At 54.6% G+C, this 23,369-nt stretch overlaps 1 protein-coding gene across 1 annotated transcript; it reads left to right on the top strand.

Annotated features, from left to right (window-relative positions):
* The first annotated feature begins 8,842 nt into the window (after positions 1-8,842).
* LOC136503321 (uncharacterized) lies at positions 8,843-9,708 on the top strand. The gene is made up of 2 exons (XM_066498439.1): positions 8,843-9,074; positions 9,263-9,708. The coding sequence occupies exons 1-2, from the start codon at positions 8,843-8,845 to the stop codon at positions 9,706-9,708; spliced, it is 678 nt and encodes a 225-aa protein (XP_066354536.1).
* Positions 9,709-23,369: the final 13,661 nt, after the last annotated feature.

Genomic DNA, 23,369 nt, shown 5'->3' with positions numbered 1-23,369 from the left:
AACACACAACATTCCAGGAACATTCATGCAAAGCAAACAATCCTACAATTAGAATAGTACACCAGCAGTATAGAAAACAAGATAAAATGTTTATGAAAAGAATCTATGTCTCGCTACGATCACGTCGACGCGAAGTTCACGAAATTTGGAGCTAAAACACGAAAGTTATGAATTAAATGGGGTTTCCTATAACACTTTATTTAATTAAACCTAACCATGAAATTTAAAAGCTACAAACTTGATTAACAGTGGTACTAACACATAGATTATGAAATTATGAAGCTAACGCAATTTGAACGGGTCAATTCGGAGCTAAAACGAAGTTTTTAAGAACAAAACAAATCTAGTGGCATTTCTGTAAATACTGAAAACGTATTTTGGACTAAAACAGTGCACTTTACGTTTTCAAATCGAGGAAGCGTACTCTGGAAACTACGCTAGGGATGGCGAGTTCAATTCATCTGAAACCGAGGGACTCTTTAGCAAATTTACATGCGAAAGGGTATCTTCTAATCCTGGCCGCAGATCTGGAGATGGATGGCTTGGATCGGCTCTAGGGAAGGAAGAGAAGGGGGGTCCGGCCGGCACAGTGACACCGGCGGCAAGCTCCATGGCCGGCGGCGTTGAGGTCACCGGCACGCGCGGTTAGGGGCCTATGGCCCACGGTTCGAAGAACCGAGAGCACCGGGGAGTTGCGGGGTTTCTCGCGAACCCATCCAGGCCGAGAAGGCGGCCGGAGGGCGCGGCTGAGGCGACGGTCGCCATGGCCGGCGGCCAAAAGCTCGCGGCGCACGCAAAACGGCCACAAGAAGCCATGAAACAAGAAATAGATAGCGTGGGGAGAGAGAGGGGAGCGAGAGGGTTCTCACCGCGGGGAAAAACGGGGCGGAGGCGGCTCGGGGACGGTGGTTCGCGCGGAGAGGCGGGCGGTGGAACCGGCGATCCTCGGCGCGGTGGTTACCTCGGGCACGGGTGACGCGAGAGGGAGAAAGGAACAACAGGGAGAGCGGGGAAAGGCTCGGCGCCATTTTGTAGAGGCCGGGCGCTCGGGAGGACGCACCCACAACGCGAAGTAGAGAGGCGGTTGCGGCTTGACCTGTTGGACCAGGCGCAGGGCGAGCGGGAGGTTGGGGGCGGCTCTGACGGGCGGGGCCGGGATGGCAGCGGCTGGGCGCGGGGTGGAGGCGCGGCAGCAGTTGCTGCGGAGCTGGGCCGACGCGCTGCTAGGCCGCGCGAGGCTGGCTGGCGCGGAGGAGTTGGGCCAGCAGTCGGTTGGGCCAGCGGGAGGGAGAAGCCGAGTGGGCCCAAAAGCAAGGGAAAGAAAGGGGAAAACGAGTGGGCCGGCTCGAGGAGAAAAACGGAGCTGGGCCGAAAGTGGAGAAAAGAAGGGGAGGGAAAAGAATTCCTTTTCTTTTTCCAAATACATTTTCCAATCTCATTTTCAAGTTGAATTTGAATTCAATTCAAATTCTAGTCAAAGTCAATCATTACAAAAACAAATGTGCAGCAGCATAAATGCATCAACATGTTACTAACCTTATATTTGATTTTATTTTCACAAAAAATATTTCTTTCCTATATTTCAATGCTCACATAATAACATAATTAAATCAAAATTTCTTATTTCAAAAGACTAAAATTTTGGGTGTTACAATTCTACCCCCCTTAAGATGAATCTCGTCCTCGAGATTCGGGTGATTGCTTACTCAAACAGTCGGGGATAAGACTTTCTCAGATCCTCTTCTCTTTCCCAAGTTGCCTCATCCTCTGTATACCAATTCCACTGCACCTTGCACATCTTTATAGTTCGGTTTCTTGTAACTCTTTCGGCAGTTTCCAAGATCTTTATCGGATACTCTTCATATGTAAGATCTTCCTTAACAGTAAGTTCTTCTAAAGGAATCTGCTCTTCTGGTACTCGCAAACACTTCTTCAATTAAGAAACATGGAACACATCATGCACACCGGATAAACTTTCAGGCAGTTCTAATTGATAGGCTACTTCTCCACGTCTCTCTAGGATCTTAAAAGGTCCTATATACCTTGGTGCCAACTTTCCTTTCATATTGAATCTTTTCACACTTCTCATTGGTGACACCTTCAAGTACACATAATCACCAACTTCAAAAGTCAGCTCTCTTCTACGAGTATCAGTGTAACTTTTCTGTCGGGACTGAACCACTCTCAAATTGTCTCTAATCATTCTCACTTGTTCTTCCGCGTCTCTAAGGACATCGGGTCCAAACACTTGAGTTTCACCAGTCTGATTCCAGAACAAAGGCGTTCTACATTTACGTCCATACAGCGCCTCGAAAGGTGCCATCTTGAGACTCTTCTGGTAACTGTTGTTGTACGAGAACTCTGTGTATGGCAGACTCTTATCCCAACTATTACCATACTATAGTGCACAAGCTCTCAACATATCTTCCAAAATTTGGTTGATCCTTTCAGTCTGTCCATCAGTTTGCGGGTGGTAAGCAGAACTGAAATTCAACTTTGTCCTCAAAGATCTATGTACTTTATGCAAGAATTGCGATGTAAACTGAGTGCCTCTATCCGACACAATTTTTTTGGGAACACCATGTAAGCACACTATTCTTTCCATGTACAACTCTGCTAATCTTGCACCCGTATATGTAGTCTTGATTGGTAAAAAGTGAGCAACCTTGGTGAGTCGATCCACTATTACCCATATTGAATCATAACCTCTTTGAGTGCGGGGCAAACCTATGATAAAATCCATACCAACTTCTTCCCATTTCCATTCAGGAATCTTCATTGGTTGTAACAACCCTATAGGCCTTTGATGCTCAGCTTTCACTCTTTGACAAGTGTCACACAAAGCCACATACTCTGCCACATCTCTCTTCAAACCATACCACCAATACTTATCCTTGAGATCCAAATACATCTTGGTACTTCCGGGATGTATAGAATAAGCAGACTCATGGGCCTCTTGCAGAATTGCATCACGGATAGCCTTCACTTTAGGTACACATATCTTTTTTCTAAACCAAAGAGTACCATTCTCATCCATCCTGAATCCTGGTGCCTTTCCAAGCACTACATTCTTCGCTATCTCTTTTAGTTTTTCATCCTACAATTGACCTTTGCGTATCTCTTGCTCCAACGTAGGCTCTATCACCAATTCCATTGCATTAGTGATAAGACTCATGTTGAGATACTCCATTTCAGCACACAACTCTGCTAACATAAATGTCATCCCAAGTCCATTAGCATAGCTCTTCCTGCTAAGTGCATCAGCCACGACATTTGCCTTTCTCGGATGATAATGCACTTCCAAGTCATAGTCTTTGATCAATTCTAACCAACGACGTTGTCTCAGATTCAGATCTGATTGGGTAAAGATATACTTCAAACTCTTGTGGTCTGTATAGATATCACTCTTATGCCCAATTAGATAATGTCTCCAAATTTTCAAAGCATGTACCACAGCTGCCAATTCCAAGTCATGAGTAGGGTAATTCAACTCATGCTTCCTCAATTGTCTAGATGCATATGCCACCACTCTTCCTTCTTGCATAAGCACACATCCAAGGCCCAAATGGAATGCATCACAATATATAGAGAAGTTCTTGCTTAAGTTGGGCAAAATCAATACTGGAGCTGTAGTCAATCTCTTCTTTAGCTCATCAAAGTTTGCCTGGCATTTATCCAACCATACATACTTAGCATTCTTTTCTAATAGAGTTGTCATCGGCTTAGCAAGTTTGAAAAAACCTTCAATGAACCTCCTGTAGTATCCAGCCAATCCCAAAAAGCTACGAATCTCACTTACAGTGGTTGGTGGTTTCCAATTCAATACATCTTGCACTTTGCCTGGATCCACTGCTATTCCACTATTGGAGACAACATGACCCAGAAAAGAGACATCCTTCAACCAAAACTCACACTTGCTCCGCTTAGCGTACAACTTATGTTCTCTAAGCTTTTGCAAGACCAACCTTATATGTTCAGCATGTTCTTCTTCAGTCTTGGAGAATATCAGTATGTCATCAATGAATACCACCACAAATTTATCAAGAAACTCCATGAACACCTTATTCATCAGATACATAAAGTATGCAGGTGTTGGTGTTTTGGACCGGCAGGCCCTCAACCAACTAGTGAAAATGCACTGCATGCCCCTAATCCCGGATGGTGATGCAAAGAGACACAAGGTTTATACTGGTTTAGGCAACAGGTGCCCTATGTCCAGTCTGAGAGATCGATCTTATATTCCTTGCACCGAGGTGCTTGTAGTAGGGGGTTACAAGCAGGGCGAGAGAGGGAGCTAGTCCCAGGTCTCTGCGTGGGGTGGTGTGGATTGCTTGAAATGTTGATCTCAGGCAGGGAGGAAGCGTGCGTATTACAGAGCGTTGAGCATGTGTTTGTTTGAGCATCTATGCATGAGTTGGTGAACTCGTGAGTTCGTGCCTCTGTCCGTGAGAGTGTGAGCTCGTGTTCATGAGTTCATCGTCCTGTGTCTAGAAACGGCCTCGGTCACTACCTTTTATAGTTGAAGGGGGGACAGGGGTGATACATGTGTTCACTACGCGGCGTCCTGTAAGCAGAGGTGGCATTTCCAAGCCCTGTAGCTGGCCACTATGGCGGCATGGTCGATGGAGTGGTCCTATCCTTGATGTACTGGAGCGATGTGCCGGTCACGCCTGATCCTGAGCGACGTGGGAGCTCTAGTGATAGCTTGACGTAGGGCATGGTGGGTGGCATGCCAGTCACTGTGCGTCGACAGCATAAAGGGTCGAGGCTCAATTGGTGCCAAGGCCGAGCCACCGTGGGGGGCTCAGCGGGCGCAAATCCTAAGGCTGCTGAGGCCCTGAAGCGGATTGCCAAGGCTCGGAGGGAGCAGTTGGATCTGTACACTGATTTCAAGGCTACAGGGACCTGGACTTGAGTCCCCATGCCGCACTGTCCTTGGAGCAGTTGGGGTTAGGCAGCATAGTGCAGCACGGGCGTCTGTCGTGGGCACAGTGCCGAGCATAGCGGCCGGTAACCCCCTGCCCCATCCTGTCCTGGACGGCATGGTGTTGATGTGACTCCCATCTCGTCGGTCACTCCGATATGTCGAGCCATCGTTTGGCTGACATCGCAGGAGTGGTTGAGCGCGTTAGTTGAACGTGACGTTCTGTCAGAGAAGTTGGTCGAGGCGGAGGCGATGGGGTTGTTGCCGAGCCGGCCTTGAGCAAGGAGGAGAATCGGTACCTCGTTCGAGACCTTACGAGCTAGCCTCGAGCGAGATGGAGAATCGGTACCCCATCCGAGGCCTTACGAGCCGGCCTCGAGCGAGACGAAGAATCGGTACCCCGTCCGAGGCCTTACGTGCGGGGCCTCGAGCGAGGCAGAGAATCTGTTCGAGGTGGGCTGGGCGGTCCAGTCGAGCCTCGGACAAGGTGGGGGTTAGCCAGTAGTTGTCTCCTAGCTTTGATTTTTATAGGGTCTAAGCGATTTTTTCGGTTCTTGCTTAGGGGACCCCTTTTTATGGTACCCGATAGTAGCCCCCGAGCCTCGAGGAGAGTGTGAGCGCTCTTCCTGAGGTTTTGATGAGACTTAGCTCGAGGTAGCTTCTGGCGGGATGGTGTTTCGTACTCAAGGCTTCGATGGGTGCACATGAGCGCACCCGCTGGGTGTAGCCCCCAAGGCCCTGGAGGAGTGGATTTATTCCTCCAGGGACTTTTCTCATGTTGAGTGAGGGATTTCACCGTGTTTGTCGAGCCCCTGAGTGCGAGTTCGGGTCGCTGGGTCTTGTCTTGGTTGTAGGAAGAGCCCCCGAGCCTCTGCTCGGAGCAAGAGGGCGGTCAGGAGTTTTCCTGTCTTTTTTGTGTGACCCTCACGCATCCTTTTCGTTTGGAAGGAGAGGTGGAATATGCTAGGCTACCCTCGGTGCGCGCGAGCGGTGACACTTCCGGTGAGCTGTTATCGGGTAAGTCCGAGTGGAGGCCCGTGCCCCATTCGATAGGGGTCGGCTAGCGGTCCAGAGATGCACTCCAAAAGTACCAGAGGGCTTCTCTAGTGGGTCCCAGGGCTGTTTGATTGGCCCCGGGGGTTTGGTGCCTCCCTACGGTGGGATCCCATTCAGAGACCTCCCTGCTGGTCTCGGACACGACTTAGGGTGTCCCAAGCAGTTGCTTGCTTGGGCCTCGGCCATGTACGGGCTCACCCATAGTCATCCCTGACTCTGTTTGTCCTGGGGCGGCTGTCGAAACCCTCGGGGGCCCAACCTTCGAACCCCTGGACCATAACAGGCTCGGTGCCTCTTATCGCGTTGTGCCCCGCGAGTTCAGGTTGCTTGTCTTCGACCTAGTTGTAGGAAGAGCCCCCGAGCCTCTGCACGGAGTGAGAGGGCGATCAGGAGTTCCCCTGGCTTTTTGTGTGACCCTCGCACATCCTTTTTGTTTAGAAGGAGGGGATGTTCACTGAGCCCTCGAGTGCGAGCCTAGGTCGCTGGGTCTCGACCTGGTTGCAGGAAGAGCCCCCGAGCCTCTGCACGGAGCGAGAGGGCGATCAGGAGTTCCCCTAGCTTTTTGTGGGTTGTTTGCCGAGCCCTCGAGTGCGAGCCTGGGTCGCTGGGTCTCGGCCTGGTCGCAGGAAGAGCCCCCGAGCCTCTGCACAGAGCGAGAGGGCGATCAGGACTTCCCCTGGCTTTTTGTGCGACCCTCGTGCATCCTTTTTGTTCAAAAGGAGGGGTGGAATATGCCAGACTACCCTCGGTGGGCGCGAGCGGTGACACTTCCGGTGAGCTGTTATCGGGTAAGTCCGAGTGGAGGCCCATGCCCCATTCGATAGGGGTTGGCTAGCAGTCCAGAGATGCACTCCAAAAGTACCACAGGGCTTCCCAGTGAGTCCTAGGGCCATTCGATTGGCCCTGGGGGCTCGGTGCCTCCCTTCGGTGGGATCCCATTCAGAGACTTCCCTGCCGGTCTCGGACACGACTTAGGGCATCCCAAGCGATCGCTTGCTTGGGCCTCGACCATGTATGGGCTCGCCCATAGTCATCCCTGACTCTATTGTCCTAGGGCGGCTGTTGAGACCCTCGGGGGCCCAGCCTTCGAACCCCTTGACCGTAACGGGCTCGGTGCCCAGTTTCTTCATCTGAAAGGAATCGGATGGGGGATATTCCCTTCCCATCGGCTGACAACGGCGGGCGCGCCTTTTGGGGTGGTTTCTCGTGGAGGCGAAACAGCGCCTGCCGTTGCTGCTGTTGGATGCGACGCGATGTCTGTGGATGGGATGTTACCGTGCGCGCGATTAATGAGGAAAAGGTGGACGCGTGGGCGGTTTAATCGGATCTGAATTAACTGCGCCAGATCTAAGGGAAACTTCCTCGGTTTCGTCGCCTGTCCGTTTTGCCCCCTTCCTGCATAAATATGTGTCGAGCCTTGCCCCTTTCCCTTCCTTGCCTTGTATTCACCTTTTCTGCCCTCGAGCCGTCTCTAAGAACAGAGAGCGTCGGGGAGAAGAAGGGAGAAGGGGGAGGAAGAGAGGGAGAGAGCGAGCCATACCGCCATAGCCGCATTCTCCACCGCGTCATGGCCAGCGCTGTTGTCATTCAGGTGGATCCTTGGGGTCCGTCCGACGTGTTCATGGAGACGCTGTAGTCGCTCGTCGATGACGGCCTCCTCCGCCCGGTTACCGACCCCACCAGGCCAGAGTGGATTGCTCCGGTGAGCAAGCAGGAGCCAAGGCCACACGATGGCTACATCGTGAGCTTCGTGTCCTTCCACGAGCGTGGTCTCAGCCTGCCAGCGGACCGGTTCATGTAGGGCGCTCCGCACTACTACGGTCGTGGAGCTTCACAACTTCAACCCCAACTCCATCGCGCAGGCGGCCATCTTTGTCGACCGTCTGCGAGGGGATACCTGGGCATTGTCCCCCACTAGGAGCTGTGGCTCCACCTTTTTCTGGGGGGGCTCACCACCAAGCCGACGGGCACGACGGGCACGCAGAAGGCGATGAGGGTCGGCGGCTGCACTCTCCAAGTACGCCAAGACTGACAGCATCCTCTACTATCCCAGGCCCTGCTCGCGTTGTCCAACCGTCGATGGTACAATAGCTGGTTCTACCTTCGCAACGATGATGGCAGGGCTTCCCCCCTATACCGGGCGGGTCGTGGAGAGCCTACGAAGTGGCTAGGTACGGGCCTAGTGGTCGATCAGCCCAAGCTGCAGCCGCTCCTGGAGGGGACTGGAGAGGCTATGCAGCCACGGCCTTATGGCGGCTAGTGGTCGTGGCGGCCTTCCACCGCCGGAGGGTGCTGCCGCTGATGGCTCAGTAGCGGCGCATGTTCGACATGACACCGGATGAGCCGATCGAGGGCATCCAGATATCTGCCGTCGCCCTCTCCGATGAGGAGATTCTACGTCGGGTGAGGGAGATGGTGGAGGGGCGGCTGAAGAGCGGTGGTCTGACCCCTATCGCGATGCGCCCATCGTGGGGGTACCTCTCTCTGGTAAGTCACGCGCTGCTGCGGCCCCCGAGGCCTCCTTGTTCCTCACCATTTCCTGTTCCCTTATTTGTGTTCGCCGTTCCCATAGGGGATGAGGGATGTGTGAGCCTCCTCGCCGCCCGTCCCCAAGGACGCAGAGCGGCGAGCGACGAACCGAGCGCACGCCGAGACGCAGAAGAAGAAGAAGGATGCCGAGGAGGCAAAGCGCAAGAGGAAGAACCTTGAGCACGAAGAGCTGGAGAAGCGTCGCCGGCAGCAGAAGCACGATTGTCTCCTGGTGGACTCGTCTCCGTCACCGTCGTTGTCGGATTCCTCGAGTGATGACGATGAGAGTGAGGCGGGGCGGGTACCCTGGACCATCTCCCTGACGTTAGGGGGATGGTGCCCAGGGCGTCGGTGAGCAGCCCGGTGTTTCTAGGAGGAGGAGGAGGGGACGCCTTGGGGCCGGCGATCGCCCGCCCCGGGGCCGAGGCCGACATGCCCGAGGCCCGAGCGTTAGGGAAGCTAGCCATCAGCCCGGTGGGCTCAACGACGGAGGTGGAGCAGGCGGCAGTGGGGGCAACACAACCACCCCCGCAGAGGGTCGAGGGGGCGCCGGAGTCCAGCGAGGGTTGGCGGACACAGAGGCCATGCCGCCGCCGCCACCACCGTTGAAGGGGACGAGAGACGCGGTGCAGTAGCAGTTGTGTCCCGGGTCAAGGTAAGTGTCTTATCAGCGGAGTTGTAGCATCTCCCGGTCGTCCTTGGTCGTATGCTGACCGCGTAAGCATCTCATCTTCAGCCGAAAGCGTTATGCAGAGGCGCCCGCCTTGGCTCCACGTAAGGCGCTCAAGGTGAGCACCAGCTCCACTGCCCAATGGGTGGTGGAGGCACAAGCCGCCATACAACGTGACGCGGCATCGGCGAGGGCCGACCCGAAGGAGTCGGTCGCCCAAGGAGGGGCTGCTGAGGCGGCCACGGAGCAAGCGGAGGGGGAGGAACCTACGCCCCGCAAGGCCGAGGCCCGCGAGTCGGATGAAGCCGAGGTGCCCTCAGTCGCTGAGGCTACCGAGGCCGAAGCCGAGGCCCTTAGGACTTCTGAGGCTGAGGCGATAGAGGCCGGGGCATCCAGGACCACCGAGGCTGAGGTGGCGGAGGCCAGAGCCCCTAGGACCACGGAGGCCGAGGTGGCAGAGGTTGGCGTGGGCGCGGCGGAGCCAGCGGCGTGGGCACGGCAGAGCCGATGGCCCAGGAAGCGGAGATGAAGGCAGGGCAATCTTCAATACTGCCCCCGGTCCAAGGCCTGCCGCCGCCACAGGAGAGCGCCTGGGAAGTGGAGGTCCATTCGATCTCCTCCGACAATACTTCCCGAGGGAAGGAGGTGGCGGATGCCGAGGCGGCCAGCATCACGAAGCAGCTAGCTCCAACTTCTGGCGAGGGAAGCTCGGCCCTCGTGCGGGTACAACCCGAGCCCCACGGGTGGGATCACCCACATGTCTTATGGTGGAGCCGGGATGACCCTAAGGGGGAGCCTCTGTTTGCTCTCGAGGACGCAGTGGAGGGGGGGCGCTGGAGCACTTTCGAGCAATACCGCCATCTAGCGGAGCGGTCGCTGTGGACAGCGCTGTCTGTCATGGCTAACGATTTGCTCGGCGTCGCCCAGGTACACGCCTTCTTTTTCTCGTGCGGTGTCGTCTTTTTTCCCAAGTTTTTCACACAGTACTTGACGTCCGTTCTGCCTATCCAGGAGCTCAAGGCCCGGTCCCCTGGGAAGTCGCTGTTCCTTCGGTGGGAGAGGGGCGTCTGGAACCAGCTCCAGCAGCAGAAGGACCTACTTGTCGGTGCCAACGAGCTTCTGTCGGCGTGGAGCGCGGAGGTGGAGGACCTCTGCCTTTGCTGTGTCGATGCGAAGGCTGAGGTGGCCATAGTTCGGGAGCAGGCCACCCCTTTGGTGGCGCGGATCAAGGAGTTGGAGGAGGAGCTGACCCGGGTGGCCGGCGAGCGGGACACCTTCAGGTCCTGGGCCGAACAAGTGGAGGCCTCTGCCAAGGCCATCGCCGGGCAGCTAGGGGCGGAGTAGGGCGCGCACCTGCTGATGAAAGGTGCCCTGGCCGAGGCCCTCAAGGTGGCCGAGGCCTCCCGGGTCGAGGCCCTAGCTTTGAAGGAAAAGGCCGAGGGTGAGTCCTGTTCCCCTTGTTTTGTTTATTTTTCTTGCGTTCGACCCCTAACCCCCGTATGTGATGCAGAGCTGGAGAAGGAGGCTTCTAGGGCGGCCGAGGCCTCTCGGGTCGAGGTCCAGCGCTGGAAAGAGAAAGCCGAGGCCTCTCGGGTCGAGGTCCAGCGCTGGAAGGAGAAAGCCGAGGGTGAGTCCCATAGGGCTTCACCCCTGTTTGGCTTATTTTCTTTTGCGCTTTGCCCCATCCTGCTTGTTTTGGCGCAGGGTTGGAAAAGGAGGTCTCCCGGGCAGCTGAGGCCTCTGTCGCAGTGCAAGCGGTGCTCGAGGCCGAGATCGGGGAGCACAACGCACTGTAGAGCGCCGCCCGTACCATCTGCGAGGCCCTAGAGGTTGAAGGGGTCGAGTCGGGCAGCTCCCTTAGGAGCCGCTTGACCGCGTTGAGTGGCCAAGCACGCGAGCGACTTCGGGGGGCGTTGCACACGGGTGTCAAGCACGCCATGGCCATCGTCTCCTCACACTATGCTGGCGTCGACCTCGAGGCCATCAGTGACGGCTACGTCTTGGCCGAGGACTACGAGGAGGCCGATGAGGAGGTCACGAAGCTGGTGGAGGTGGCTGAGGGCCCCAGCACGGCGCTGGCCAAGCTGTTCGAAGAGGACGTGGTTCCTCCCATGCCGTCTGCTGACGCTGGCGACCCTAAGCCATGACCTGGGCCAAAGAGGCCATGTAAACGGATTAGGATTATCGCACCATGACACTTGTGGCTGTCGAGACCTTTTTTAAAGTACTTATGTGTCTCCACCTTTTTAATCATTTTTATTGTATTTCTGAGCCTCTGCCCTCTGCCTCGCATCAGAACATATCGCTTGCAAAAACTTCCTCGGAGCCTAAGCTGCCCCTTAGGCAAAAGGTGGTGAGGGAGTGCCGTAGCCCGGAGCCTTAGGCCGTCTCACAGCTCGGCCGGCCTTTTGCCCCTGAGACAGACTTTCGGTCCTTAGGTTTTTTACAATCAATTTGTTAGAGCATGCTAAAGAGTTTGGCATAGAAATTTTTTCGAAAAAACGATTAAAAAATGGTGCCTGGGACTTGGGGGTCCCCCCCTTCTAGCCCCCGAGGGAGGCTCGGTTCTACAGAGGCAGAGCTGAGTCTTGTTCGAGCCCCACGGTGGGTACCTCTATAGGGGCAGAGCCGAGTCTCTCTTGTAGCGTTATCGTAACGCTGATCCCCATCGATAGGTTCGGGGGGTTTCTCTAATAACTAAGAACGCTTCTTTATCGTATTTCGAGAAACAATGTATACAATGCTTGGAAATTTAAGGGTAGAAGCGACGTAGCTGTTCTATGTTCCAAGCATTGGTGAGGATTTCACCCTTCTCGTTGGCTAGCTTGTAGGTCCTAGGGCTTCAGCACTTGGGCGATGATGTACGGACCCTTCCCATGGCGGGGTCAGCTTGTGGCGGCCCTTGTTGCTCTGCCTCAGTCTCAGCACCAGGTCACCCACCTTCAGGTCTCGGCTTCGAATGCGTCGGGCTTGATAGCGTCATAGAGCTTGCTGGTACTTGGCTGAATGTAGTAGCGCAACGTCTCGGGCTTCCTCCTAGTTGGTCGAGGGCGTCCTCGCGGGCAGTGCGGTTGCTTTGCTCGTTGTAGGCCTGAAGCCTTGGGGAACCGTACTCCAAGTCAGTGGGGAGGATGGCCTCGGCCCCATAGACCAGGAGAACGGTGTGAACCCCATGGCTCGGCTCGGAGTGTTCCTCAGGCTCCAGATGACTGACGGGAGATTCGGCAAGCCATTTCTTGCCAAATTTCTTCAACAGGTTGTATATTCTTGGCTTGAGGCCCTGTAGGATCATGCCTGTTGGCACGTTCTACTTGGCCGTTTGTCCTAGGGTGTCCTACGGCCGACCAGGCCACACGGATGTGGTGATCATCGCAGAATGTCAGGAACTTGTGGCTAGTGAATTGTGTCCCATTGTCAGTGATGATGGTGTTTGGAACCCCGAACCTGTGGAATGATATCAGTGAAAAACAGCACCGCTTGCTCGAATTTGATTTCGATTGATCGGACGAGCCTCGATCCACTTGGAGAACTTATCGATCGCTACCAGCAAATGGGTATAGCCCTCCGGGGGCCTTCTGCAGAGGCCCAACCATGTCGAGCCCCCACACGATGAATGACCATGTAATGGGGATGGTTTGGAGGGCTTGGGCCAAGGAGATGCGTCTGCCGCACGTAGTACTGGCATCCCTCACAGGAGCGTATGAGCTTGGTGGCGTCAGCAACTGCCGTTGGCCAGTAGAATCCTTGTCAAAGGCGTTTCCGACGAGCTTTTGAGGCACTGCATGGTGCCCGTAGGCCCCTGCGTGCAAGTCCCAAAGTAGGGCCTGGCCTGCCTCGGTGGTGATGCATCGTTGGAGGAACGCCAGATAGGCTTTCGCCTGTACAACTCGCCGTTGCTGAGGACGTAAGTTTTGGCTCGTCGCGCAAGCTGTCAGGCTTTGGTCCTGTCTGTAGGAAGCTCTCCTCGAATGAGGCAATCAGGGAATGGGACTTGTCAGTCCGTGCCCTAGTTGGCCTCAGAGGCTCCGCGTTGACTTCCATGACCTCGGGCTCGGCCGAAGGGGTCTCAGTGATAGAGGGGGCCTCAGGCCCTGCGGTGGGCTCGACCGGTGGGCCCTCTTCTGTCGCCGAGGCGTAGTCGATGGAAGGCTTGTGGAGGTCTCTGGCGAAGATGTTCGGGGGGACCAGGGGCCTATGCCGACGCCATCTTTGCCAGTTCGTCCGTGGCCTCGTTGAATTTTCGCGCGATGTGGTTGAGTTCGAGACCGTCGAACTTGTCTTCTAGGCGACGTACCAACTTGCAGTACGCCTCCATTTTGGGGTCATGGCAGTTCGACTCCTTCATCACTTGATCGACGACTGAGCTACGAATCGCCCCGTACGTCGAGACGCCGTACTCCAAGTTCGATGGCGATCTGCAAGCCATTGACGAGGGCTTCGTACTCGGCTGCGTTGTTGGAGGCGGCGAAGTGGAGCCGAACCATGTAGCGCATGTGCACTCTGAGGGGTGAGATGAAGAGCAGACCTGCGCCTGCCCCTGGTCTTCATCAGGGACCCGTCGAAGTACATGATCCAGCATTCCGCTTGGACTTGAGCAGGTGGCAGTTGGGTGTCGGTCCACTCAGCCACAAAATCGGCCAAGACCTGAGATTTGATTGCTTTCTAAGGCGCAAAAGACAGGGCTTCCCCCATGAGTTCGACGGCCCACTTGGCTATCCTACCCGAGGCCTCCCGGTTATGGATTATCTCTCCTAGGGGGAAAGACGACACCACGGTCACCGGGTGGGACTCGAAGTAGTGACGCAGCTTTCGTCGAGCCAAGACTACTGACGTAGATCAGCTTCTGGATGTGGGGGTAGCGTGTCTTAGTCTCGGAGAGCACTTCGCTGATGAAGTAAATAGGTCGTTGGATGGGTAAAGCATGCCCTTCTTCCTGCCTCTCGACTACTACGGCCTACGCTGACCACTTGGGTCAGTTGCGGCGACGTAGAGTAAGAGGGTCTCGTCCTTGGCCGGTGGTACCAGGATGGGAGGATTGGTGAGCAGTGCCTTGAGCTTGGCGAGGGCTTCTTCGGCCTCGGGGGTCCAAGAAAAGCGTTCGGATTTCCTCAAGAGGCGGTACAGAGGCAAGCCTTTTTCGCCAAGGCGCGAGATGAAGCGGCTCAGGGCCGCAAGGCATCCCATAACCCTCTGCACTCCTTTGAGATCTCTGGATTGGTCCCATGTTGGTCACGGCCGAGACCTTCTCTGGGTTGGCCTCGATGCCGCGTTCCGAGACTATGAATCCCAAGAGCATGCCTCGGGGGACCCTGAAGACACACTTCTCGGGGTTGAGCTTGATGCCCTTCTCTCTGAGGCATTTGAAGGCTATCTCCAGGTCATCGACGAGATCACCTGGCCTTTCTAGACTTGACCACGATGTCGTCCACGTAGGCCTCGATGGTTCGCCCGATGTGCTCGCCAAAGACCTAGGTCATGCACCGCTGGTATGTGGCCCCTGCGTTTCTGAGGCCGAATGGCATAGTCACATAGCAGTACATGCCGAATGGTGTGATAAAAGAAGTCGCGAGCTGGTCGGACTCTTTCATCTTGATTTGATGGTAACCGGAATAAGCATCAAGGAAAGATAGGGTTTCGCATCCCGCAGTGGAGTCAATGATTTGGTCGATTCGAGGTAATGGGAAAGGGACTTTTGGACAGGCTTTATTCAAACCGGTGTAGTCTACACACATCCTCCACTTCCCATTTTTCTTCTTGACTAATACAGGATTAGCTAACCACTCTGGATGGGACACTTCCTTGATGAATCCGGCCGCCAAAAGCTTCTGCACCTCCTCGCGATGGCCCTGCTGCTTTTCCTCATCGAATCGGCGTAGGCGCTGCTTCACCGGTCTAGGAGCCGGCCCGGATGTCCAAGGCGTGCTCGGCGACTTCCCTCGGTATGCCCGGCATGTCTGAGGGACTCCACGCGAATACATCGGCATTCGCGCGAAGAAAGTCGACTGAGCATGGCTTCCTATTTGATGTCGAGGGTGGCGCTGATCCTCAGCGCCCGGTCGTCGGGGCAGGTGGGGTCGACCGAGACAAGCTTGACGGCCTCCGTGGGCTCGAAAGTCCTAGCACGACACTTGGGCTTGGGCAGCTCGCTACCAAGTCGGTTGAGGTTGACGATGAGGGTCTCGGCCTCCATGAGAGCCTCAGGCGTACTCGATGCATTCGACGTCGCAGTCGTATGCATGCTCGTACGTGGACTCGATAGTGATGACGCCATTGGGGCCCGGCATCTTGAGCTTGAGGTTAGGTGTAGTTGGGGATCGCCATGAACTTGGCATAGCACGGGCTGCCCTAGGATGGCATGGTAGGTTCCCTTGAACCCAACCACCTTGAAGGTGAGGACCTCCTTGCAGTAGTTGGAGGGAGTGCCGAAGCAAACGGGCAAGTCGATGCGCCCGAGGGGTCGCGTGCGTTTCCCTAGCACGATGCCGTAGAAAGGCGCGACATCGCCCCAGAGCTGTGACTGGTCAAGCTCTAGGAGCTCCAGGGTGTTGGCGTAGAGGATGTTGAGGCCGCTGCCTCCGTCCATCAATACCTTTGGTGAGCCGGGTGTTACCGATGATCGGGTCGACGACAAGTGGGTACTGCCTGGGTTTGGGACGTAATCAGGGTGGTCATCTCGATCAAAGGTGATCGCCTCCTAAGACCAGTTGAGGTATCGGGGAGTGGCCACCTTCATCGAGAGGACCTCCCAACGTTCCCTCTTTTGCTGGCGCACCGTGAGGCACGCCGAAGGCCCACCAAAGATCATGAAGGCATTGTGCACCTCGGGGAACCCGTCGTCCTTGTCATCGTCCCTATTGCCGGCGCCCTTCTTCTTAGCATCGTCATAGGGGAGCCTGAGCTTGGCTTAGTAACGCCGGAGCATGGTGCACTCTTCGAGGGTATGCTTCACCGGGCCCTGATGGTAAGGGCAGGGCTTCTTAAGCATATCATCGAAGAGCCTGGGGCCCCGGGGGCCTCGGGCATTCTTACGCTCTGCGGCCATGACTAGACCGGCCTCGAGGACCTCCTGCTTCCCCTGGTGACCCTTTTTCTTTTTCTTGGGGAGGTGGGGAGCCGAGGCCCTAGGGGCCTCGTCCCTCCGCTTCCCCTTGGCGTCGTTGTCGGGGAAGATGGCCTCTTCGCCCGAGGCGAAGTTGGTGGCGATGTCGAGGAGCGCGGCAGCCGAGGTCGGCATGTTCCGGCCTAACTCTCGGACCAGGTCTCGGCAGGTGGTGCCGGAGAGGAAAGCCTGGACAATTTTTGAGTCGCCGACGCTGGGCAACTCGGTGCATTGCTTGGAGAAGCATCGGATGAAGTCTCGAAGAGCCTCGTTTGGCCCCTGGCAATAACTCTTGAGGTCCTAGGAGTTCCCGGGGCACACGTATGTGCCCTAGAAATTCCTGACGAAGACCTTTACCAAGTCGCGCTAGTTGTGGATCTATGAGGGAGGGAGGTGTTCGAGCCTGGCTTGCGCCGAGTCTGACAGGAACAAGGGGAGGTTGCAGATGATGAGCAGGTCATCGTCCGCGCCACCTAGCTGACAAGCCAGGTGGTAATCAGCTAGCCATAGTTCGGGGTTGGTCTCGCCGCTGTACTTCATGAGGTTGGCCGGTTGGCGAAACCGAGCCGGGAAGTGAGCGCCGCGGATGGCCCTGCTAAAGACTTGAGGACCAGGTGTCCTAGGAGAAGGACTGTGGTCCTCCCCACTGTCGTAGCGACCGCCTCGGTGTGGGTGGTAGCCTCGGGCGGGCCCCTCATTGTTGTGGCACCGTCGCCTGCTAACCACATCGTGGTCGCCTTATGCCTCGTGTCGGTCTCCAAGGCGATCGTGCACCGAGGGGGCCCTATTGGCCGTTGGTGCCCGAGCCGGCTCGAGACGAACCGAGGCCTCCCTACCCTACTGAGGCGATGCCGCGGGTAGTTCTGAGGTGCCTCCGTGCCGTCTAGAGGCAGAGCTTTTGGCCTGCTGTACCGCAGTGGTTTCGAGGAGGTCCTGGAGCTCGCTGTGGGCCAGTCGCCCCTCCGTGGTAGAGGGCTCGAGCATAGTCCGGAGTAGCATCACCGCTGCCACGACATTCTGGCTAGCGCAATTGAAGATAGGGGGTTGCTCGCCCCCTACGTCATTATTGATGCGGTGGTGGACGTCGTGAGCCCTCTGTCGGGCTGCTCTGCCATCACCGCGACCCCATTGCTCCTGCTCGAGGGTGTTTCAGAGCTGCTGCAAAAGGAGTCGATCTTGCTCGACCTTGGCCTAGAGCTCATAGAGCTGCTCCAAGTCAAGGCGCCGAAGTTCCTATGGGGCAGGGGTTCTCGTTCCGCGCCGCCGGGAGCTCATTGCGTGGAGATGTGGCGTCATCTGCCCCCTCGCGAGCGGAGAGCGGTTGTCTGCCCCTTTGTCCTCATCGCTCGCCCTTCGGCATCCCGAGCCCGATGTGGAAGCACTCGCGAGTGGGGTCATAAGTGCCTTTGTCATCGGAGTCGGAGTAACCGAAGCAGTAGTCGCTTGCGGTGAGGAAGCGGCACATGGCTTTAGGATCGCAAAGGCCAGAGAAGTCCGCTCCGGCCCATGCCTCGTCCTCCTTCGAGGAGTCAGCGTGGGAGTGGGTCGAGGTTCTGGCATCGAGGTCGAGGGTGAAGTGCTGGTGGCCTCCTAAAGACTCCGTGTGAGCGGAAGCGTAGGCTGAAGCATAGGCGGCGGCGGCATTTCTCAACCCGAAGGGGTACGGGGATGGTGCCATCGCCGGGCTTTGCTCCGCCGGAGGTGACTCCTCAGGAGGTGGCGGGGTAGAGCTTGATGACGGGGCGTCGCTATGCGCCACCGGCGTCTTTCCCTTGCCCAGGCTTAAGCTGGACAGGTCCCCAACCAGGGACTTTGCACCAACAGTCGGGCATGGGATACTGATAGAACACGGTGTGTCGCCCTGAGCTTGCGCAGTGTCGGAGCGGTCCCACTCGCGTTGTGCCTGGCGAGCGTGATGAGAGCGGTGGCCTAGGCGCCGTCTGCGCCTGGGCGGCAGGTGCGTGGTGTCGTCGTCAGTCGGCGGGGCTCGGGGTGTGAGGAGTACCATGTCATACTCAGATCCTAGAGACATAAACTCTAGGCTCCCGAACCAGATCACCGTTGCGACACGCATTGGTCATACGGGGTCTGCCATTCGGAACTTGTTGGGATGACGAAGCTGACACGCAGTAGTTCCCCTACCTGGCGTGCCAACTGTCGATGTTTTGGACCGGCGGGCCCTCAACCAACTAGTAAAATGTACTACGTGCCCCTAATCCCGGATGGTGATGCAAAGAGACACAAGGTTTATACTGGTTCAGGCAATAGGTGCCCTACGTCCAGTCTGAGAGATCGATCTTGTATTCCTTGCACCGAGGTGCTCGTAGTGGGGGGTTACAAGCTTGGCGAGAGAGGGAGCTAGCCCAGGTCTCTGCGTGGAGCGGTGTGGATTGCTTGAGATGTTGATCACAGGCGGCGGGGAAGCGCGCATGTTATAGAGTGTTGAGCGTGTGTTCGTCTGAGCGTCTATGCGTGAGTTCGTGAACTCATGAGTTCATGTGCTCGTGTGCCTCTGTCTGTCCGTGTCCGTGAGTTCGTCGTCCCATGTCCAGAAACGGCCCTGGTCACTCCCTTTTATAGTTGAAGGGGGGACAGGGGTGATACATGTGTTCGCTACGCGGCATCCTATAAGCGGAGGTGGCATTTCTGAGCCCTATAGCTAGCCACTGTGGCAGCATGGTCGATGGAGCGGTCCTATCCTTGATGTACTGGAGCGAGGTGCTGGTCACGCCTGATCTTGAGCGACGTGGGAGCTCCAGTGATAGCTTGACGCAGGGCATGGCGGACGATGTGCCGGTCACTATGCGTCGACAATGTAAAGGGCCGAGGCTCAGTTGGTGCTGAGGCCGAGCCACCATGGGGGGCTCGACGGGCACGAATCCTGAGGCTGCCGAGGCCCTAAAGCAGATTGCCGAGGCTCGGAGGGAGCAGTTGGATCTGTACACTGATTCTGAGGCTACAGGGACCTGGACTTGACTCCCCACGCCGCACTGTCCTCGGAGCAGTTAGGGTTAGGCAGCATAGTGCAGCACGGGCGTCCGTCATGGGCATAGTGCCGAGCACAGCGGTCGGTAACCCCCTGCCCCATCCCATCCCGGATGGCATGGTGTTGATGTGACTCCCATCTCGTCGGTCACTCCGATATGTCGAGCCGTCGTTCGGCTAACGTCGTGGGAGCGGTTGAGCGCGTTAGTTGAACGTGATGTTCTGTCAGAGAAGTTGGTCGAGGCGGAGGCGATGGGGTTGTTGCCGAGCCGGCCTTGAGCGAGGCGGAGAATCGATATCCCGTCTGAGGCCTTACGAGCCGGCCTCGAGCGAGACGGAGAATCGGTACCCCGTCCGAGGCCTTACGTGCGGGGCCTCGAGCGAGGCGGAGAATCTATTCGAGGTGGGTCGGGTGGTCCAGCCGAGCCTTGGACAAGGTGGGGGTTAGCCAGTAGTTGTCTCCTGACTTCGATTTTTACAGGGTCTAAGCGATTTTTTCGGTTCTTGCTTAGGGGGCCCCTTTTTATGGTACCCAACAGTAGGTGCATTGGTCAATCCAAAAGACATAACGGTATACTCATACAAGCCATACCGTGTAGTGAATGCTGTCTTGGGTATGTTCAAGTTTCGAATCTTAAGTTGATGGTGTCCTGAGCGAAGATCAATCTTGGAGAACACAAAGGCTCCTCTCAACTGATCAAACAGGTCATCAATCCTAGGCAAAGGGTATTTATTCTTGATTGTGACCTCATTAAGTGAACGGTAATCCACACACATCCATTGACTACCATCCTTCTTATCCATAAAGATCACAGGTGCTCCCCATGGGGAAGAACTGGGGCGTATGAAACCTTTTTCTTGCAACTCTTTTAGTTGTTTCTTAAGCTCTTCTAATTCATTAACCCCCATTCTATATGGACGTTTAGCTATTGGTGTAGTTCTAGATAATAATTCAATAATGAATTCAATGTCTCGGTCAGGTGGCATACCTGGCAAGTCATCGGGGAAGACATCCGGAAACTCCTCCACGACACGATCTTGTTCATTGGCATCACCATCCAACTGATTCACAATGGCTGTTGGCTGAGCTTGCACTATCACTTCTACACAGATTCTATCTCCATTGAGTGAGGTTACAACCACAGATTTCTCCTAACACTGAATCACTGCCCGGTGTTGTTTCATCCAATCCATTCCAAGGATAAGATCAATTCCTGCTGTTCTCAACACAATAGGTTTCACTTTGAAGTCTACCCCCTTAAGGAAATGCTAGTTGAGGGACTCCAATAAGAAGCGGGCATACTGCCTCCCGGTGAATTTACTAGTATGGGGTTTTTCATGGCACACAAAGGTATGCTATGCATTCTAACAAAAGCTTGGGAAATAAATGAATGTGAAGCACCGAAATCAAAAAGTATTGTAGCAGAGATAGAGTTGACACTGAACGTACCCAACATGACCTCTGGCGTCTCCTGAGCTACATCAGATGACACATAGTTCACCTTCGCAGTGTGAGGTGGTCGGGCGTTGAACTTCTGATTTCTAGCCTGGTCCTGAGGAGCTTGCTGGTTCTGCTTCTTTGGACACTGATGAGCATAGTGACCTACTTCTCCACAGCGGTAGCATGCATTAGGGTTATTGGGTGCACCACTCTTCACTGGAGCATTGTTGGTCATTCCCTAGCGTGTTGCCGGATTGCCAGTCTGTTGTGGGGGACGCTGATTACCAAACTGTTGCTGGTACTGAGGGCGTTGCTGGAACTAGTTACGTTGAGGATACTGACCACGGTTTCCCTGGTTAGATTGTCCTTGATTCCTTTGTTGAAAACCCTGCTAGGGATAGGCACGCGGACGGGTGTTACTTCTAGAAGCTTGCCCTTGAAGCCTCCTCTTCTTGGCTTCCATCTCTTTGCGCTTATCGTCAATCACAATAGCGCGGTTCACCAAAGACTGAAAATTAGATTAAGTGTTGGACATCAGCTGAAGCTGCAGTCCATCATAGAGTCCCTTGAGGAAATGGCGTTGCTTCTCCTTATCCTCAGCTACATCATTTGGAGCATAGCGTGACAGTTGAGCAAACTTGTCACGATACTCCGCCACAGTCATGGATCCTTGCTTAAGGGATCTGAATTCCTCTTGCTTCAATTCCACCAGTCCATCGGAGATATGATATGACCGGAAGTTGTCCTTGAATTCCTGCCAAGTGATAGCAGGAACATTGTTGGGGCATCCATACTGGAAATAATCCCACCAATCCTGAGCTGCTCCCTGGAGTTGACCAGAAGCATATAACACCTTCTCAAGATCGTTGCATTGTGCTATGTTAAGTTGCTTCTCCACAGCACGCAACCAATCATCTGCCTCCATAGGATCTGAGGCATAGGTGAACACCGATGGGTGACCCTTCATAAACTCTCCACGCTTATCCCTGACCTGAACAGGCGGTGGTCCTCTTGCAGGTTCGTTATCCAAGCGCTGCATCATAGCTTGCATCAATTGCGCTTGCATTCCCATTAATTGTTCCATGGTCACAGGTGGCGGTGGTGGTGGATTTATGAGAGCATCACGTCCACGACCACGGCCTCTGCCTCTTCCTCCTCTTGAGGCCATCTATTTTCCAACAAATGCGCAAAATTTAGAAATTTCCAAATTATAGAGAGCTTACAAAAGATAAGAAACAATGCTGAGAATTTTCTGGACAAGATTCTAAAAACAGCAGTTCAGCAAATCTATTATAACTTGAGTTTCAGAGATCCAACAGAGGTGTACCAAGAACGGTTGGAAAGCTTAGGAGATCAGCTACAACTTTTATTTAGATCACTTTTACAGATTCTGACATACACATGGTCATAAATAGAGCTAAACCAAATCTGTTCTGGGTTCTAGTCTGCGCAGGAACATCAACTTGTGACAGTTAGATCTCACCACCCTGAACAGCTATTGACCTGATTCTAGAGACATTTGAAAGATACAGAAGTCTAGTTATCTCCACAAAAATTTTAGAATTTTTGACAGCCCAGATTTAGAGATACAAGATAAAGAACACAGGCTGCTCTAGAAAACAGCACATCAGAGATAAGATAAAGCAAACCATCTACATTAATATTTCATCTAAACTTAAGGTTCCAATCTAAGGAAGTTGTGGACATGCCCACAAACTTCCAGCAAACAACCAAACTCCAAATCAACCAAGTTCACAATTAAAAACATCTAATCATCAAAGTTCACAAGACCAACAAGTCTAAACTTGACTCACGAACTAATCAACGTTGCAATCTTAAACAAGGCACCTAACACCTATGGGGCGGTGTCAATCATGGTGAACGACCGGCGCTTCTTCTTGTAGATCGGAGGCTGCCCAAGTTGAGCACGTAGTTCATCAACTTGCTTCTAGAGGCGTCTCTCGGCCCTCTATGATGCACGCAGCTCTCCTTTGACTTCTTCATCCACCCCCTGCATGGCATGGACATGCTGCACTGTTGCTTCCAGAGTTGGGTCACTCTCTGGTGGAGCCAGGACCTACCAAACACCCTCATGATCATTGCGAGGAAGGAACCTGAAATGATCCTCCCTCATGGCCTCAAAATGACGGCCATGGTAGTAGATGTAGGTGTCCTGCGCTGCATCTTCCATGCCATCCAATGCATGGGCCCTCCTGGCAGTGGCACAGTGGACAGTCTCCACCTCATGTCCATTCTTACGAAGCTAACGCAATTCGAACGGGTCAATTCGGAGCTAAAACGAAGTTTTTAAGAGCAAAACAAATCTAGTGTCATTTCTGTAAATACTGAAAATGTATTTTGGACTAAAACAGTGCACTTTACGTTTTCAAATCGAGGAAGCATACTCTAGAAACTACGCTAGGGATGGCAGGTTCAATTCATCCGAAACCGAGGGACTCTTTAGCAAATTTACACGCGAAAGGGTATCTTCTAATCTTGGCCACAGATCTGGAGATGGACGGCTTGGATCAGCTCTGGGGAAGGAAGAGAAGGGGGGTCCGGCCGGCACAGTGACACCGGCGGCAAGCTCCATGGCCGGCGGCGTGGAGGTCACCGGCGCGCGCGGTTAGGGGCCTACGGCCCACGGTTCGAAGAACCGAGAGCA

This window comes from Miscanthus floridulus, chromosome 14 (assembly GCF_019320115.1).
Source record: "Miscanthus floridulus cultivar M001 chromosome 14, ASM1932011v1, whole genome shotgun sequence".
In the NCBI taxonomy this organism is placed as follows: Eukaryota; Viridiplantae; Streptophyta; class Magnoliopsida; order Poales; family Poaceae; genus Miscanthus; species Miscanthus floridulus.
The sequence above is the reverse complement of the archived record's forward strand: the minus strand, read 5'-3'. Positions and strand labels throughout refer to the sequence as shown.

Excerpts from the sequence above, each read along its gene's own strand:
- LOC136503321 (XM_066498439.1), top strand. The coding sequence starts at position 8,843 with ATGGTGCCCAGGGCGTCGGTGAGCAGCCCGGTGTTTCTAGGAGGAGGA. Across the intron at positions 9,075-9,262 it reads GGCGCCGGAGTCCAGCGAGG|AGGCGCCCGCCTTGGCTCCA; the intron begins GTTGGCGGACAC and ends AGCGTTATGCAG.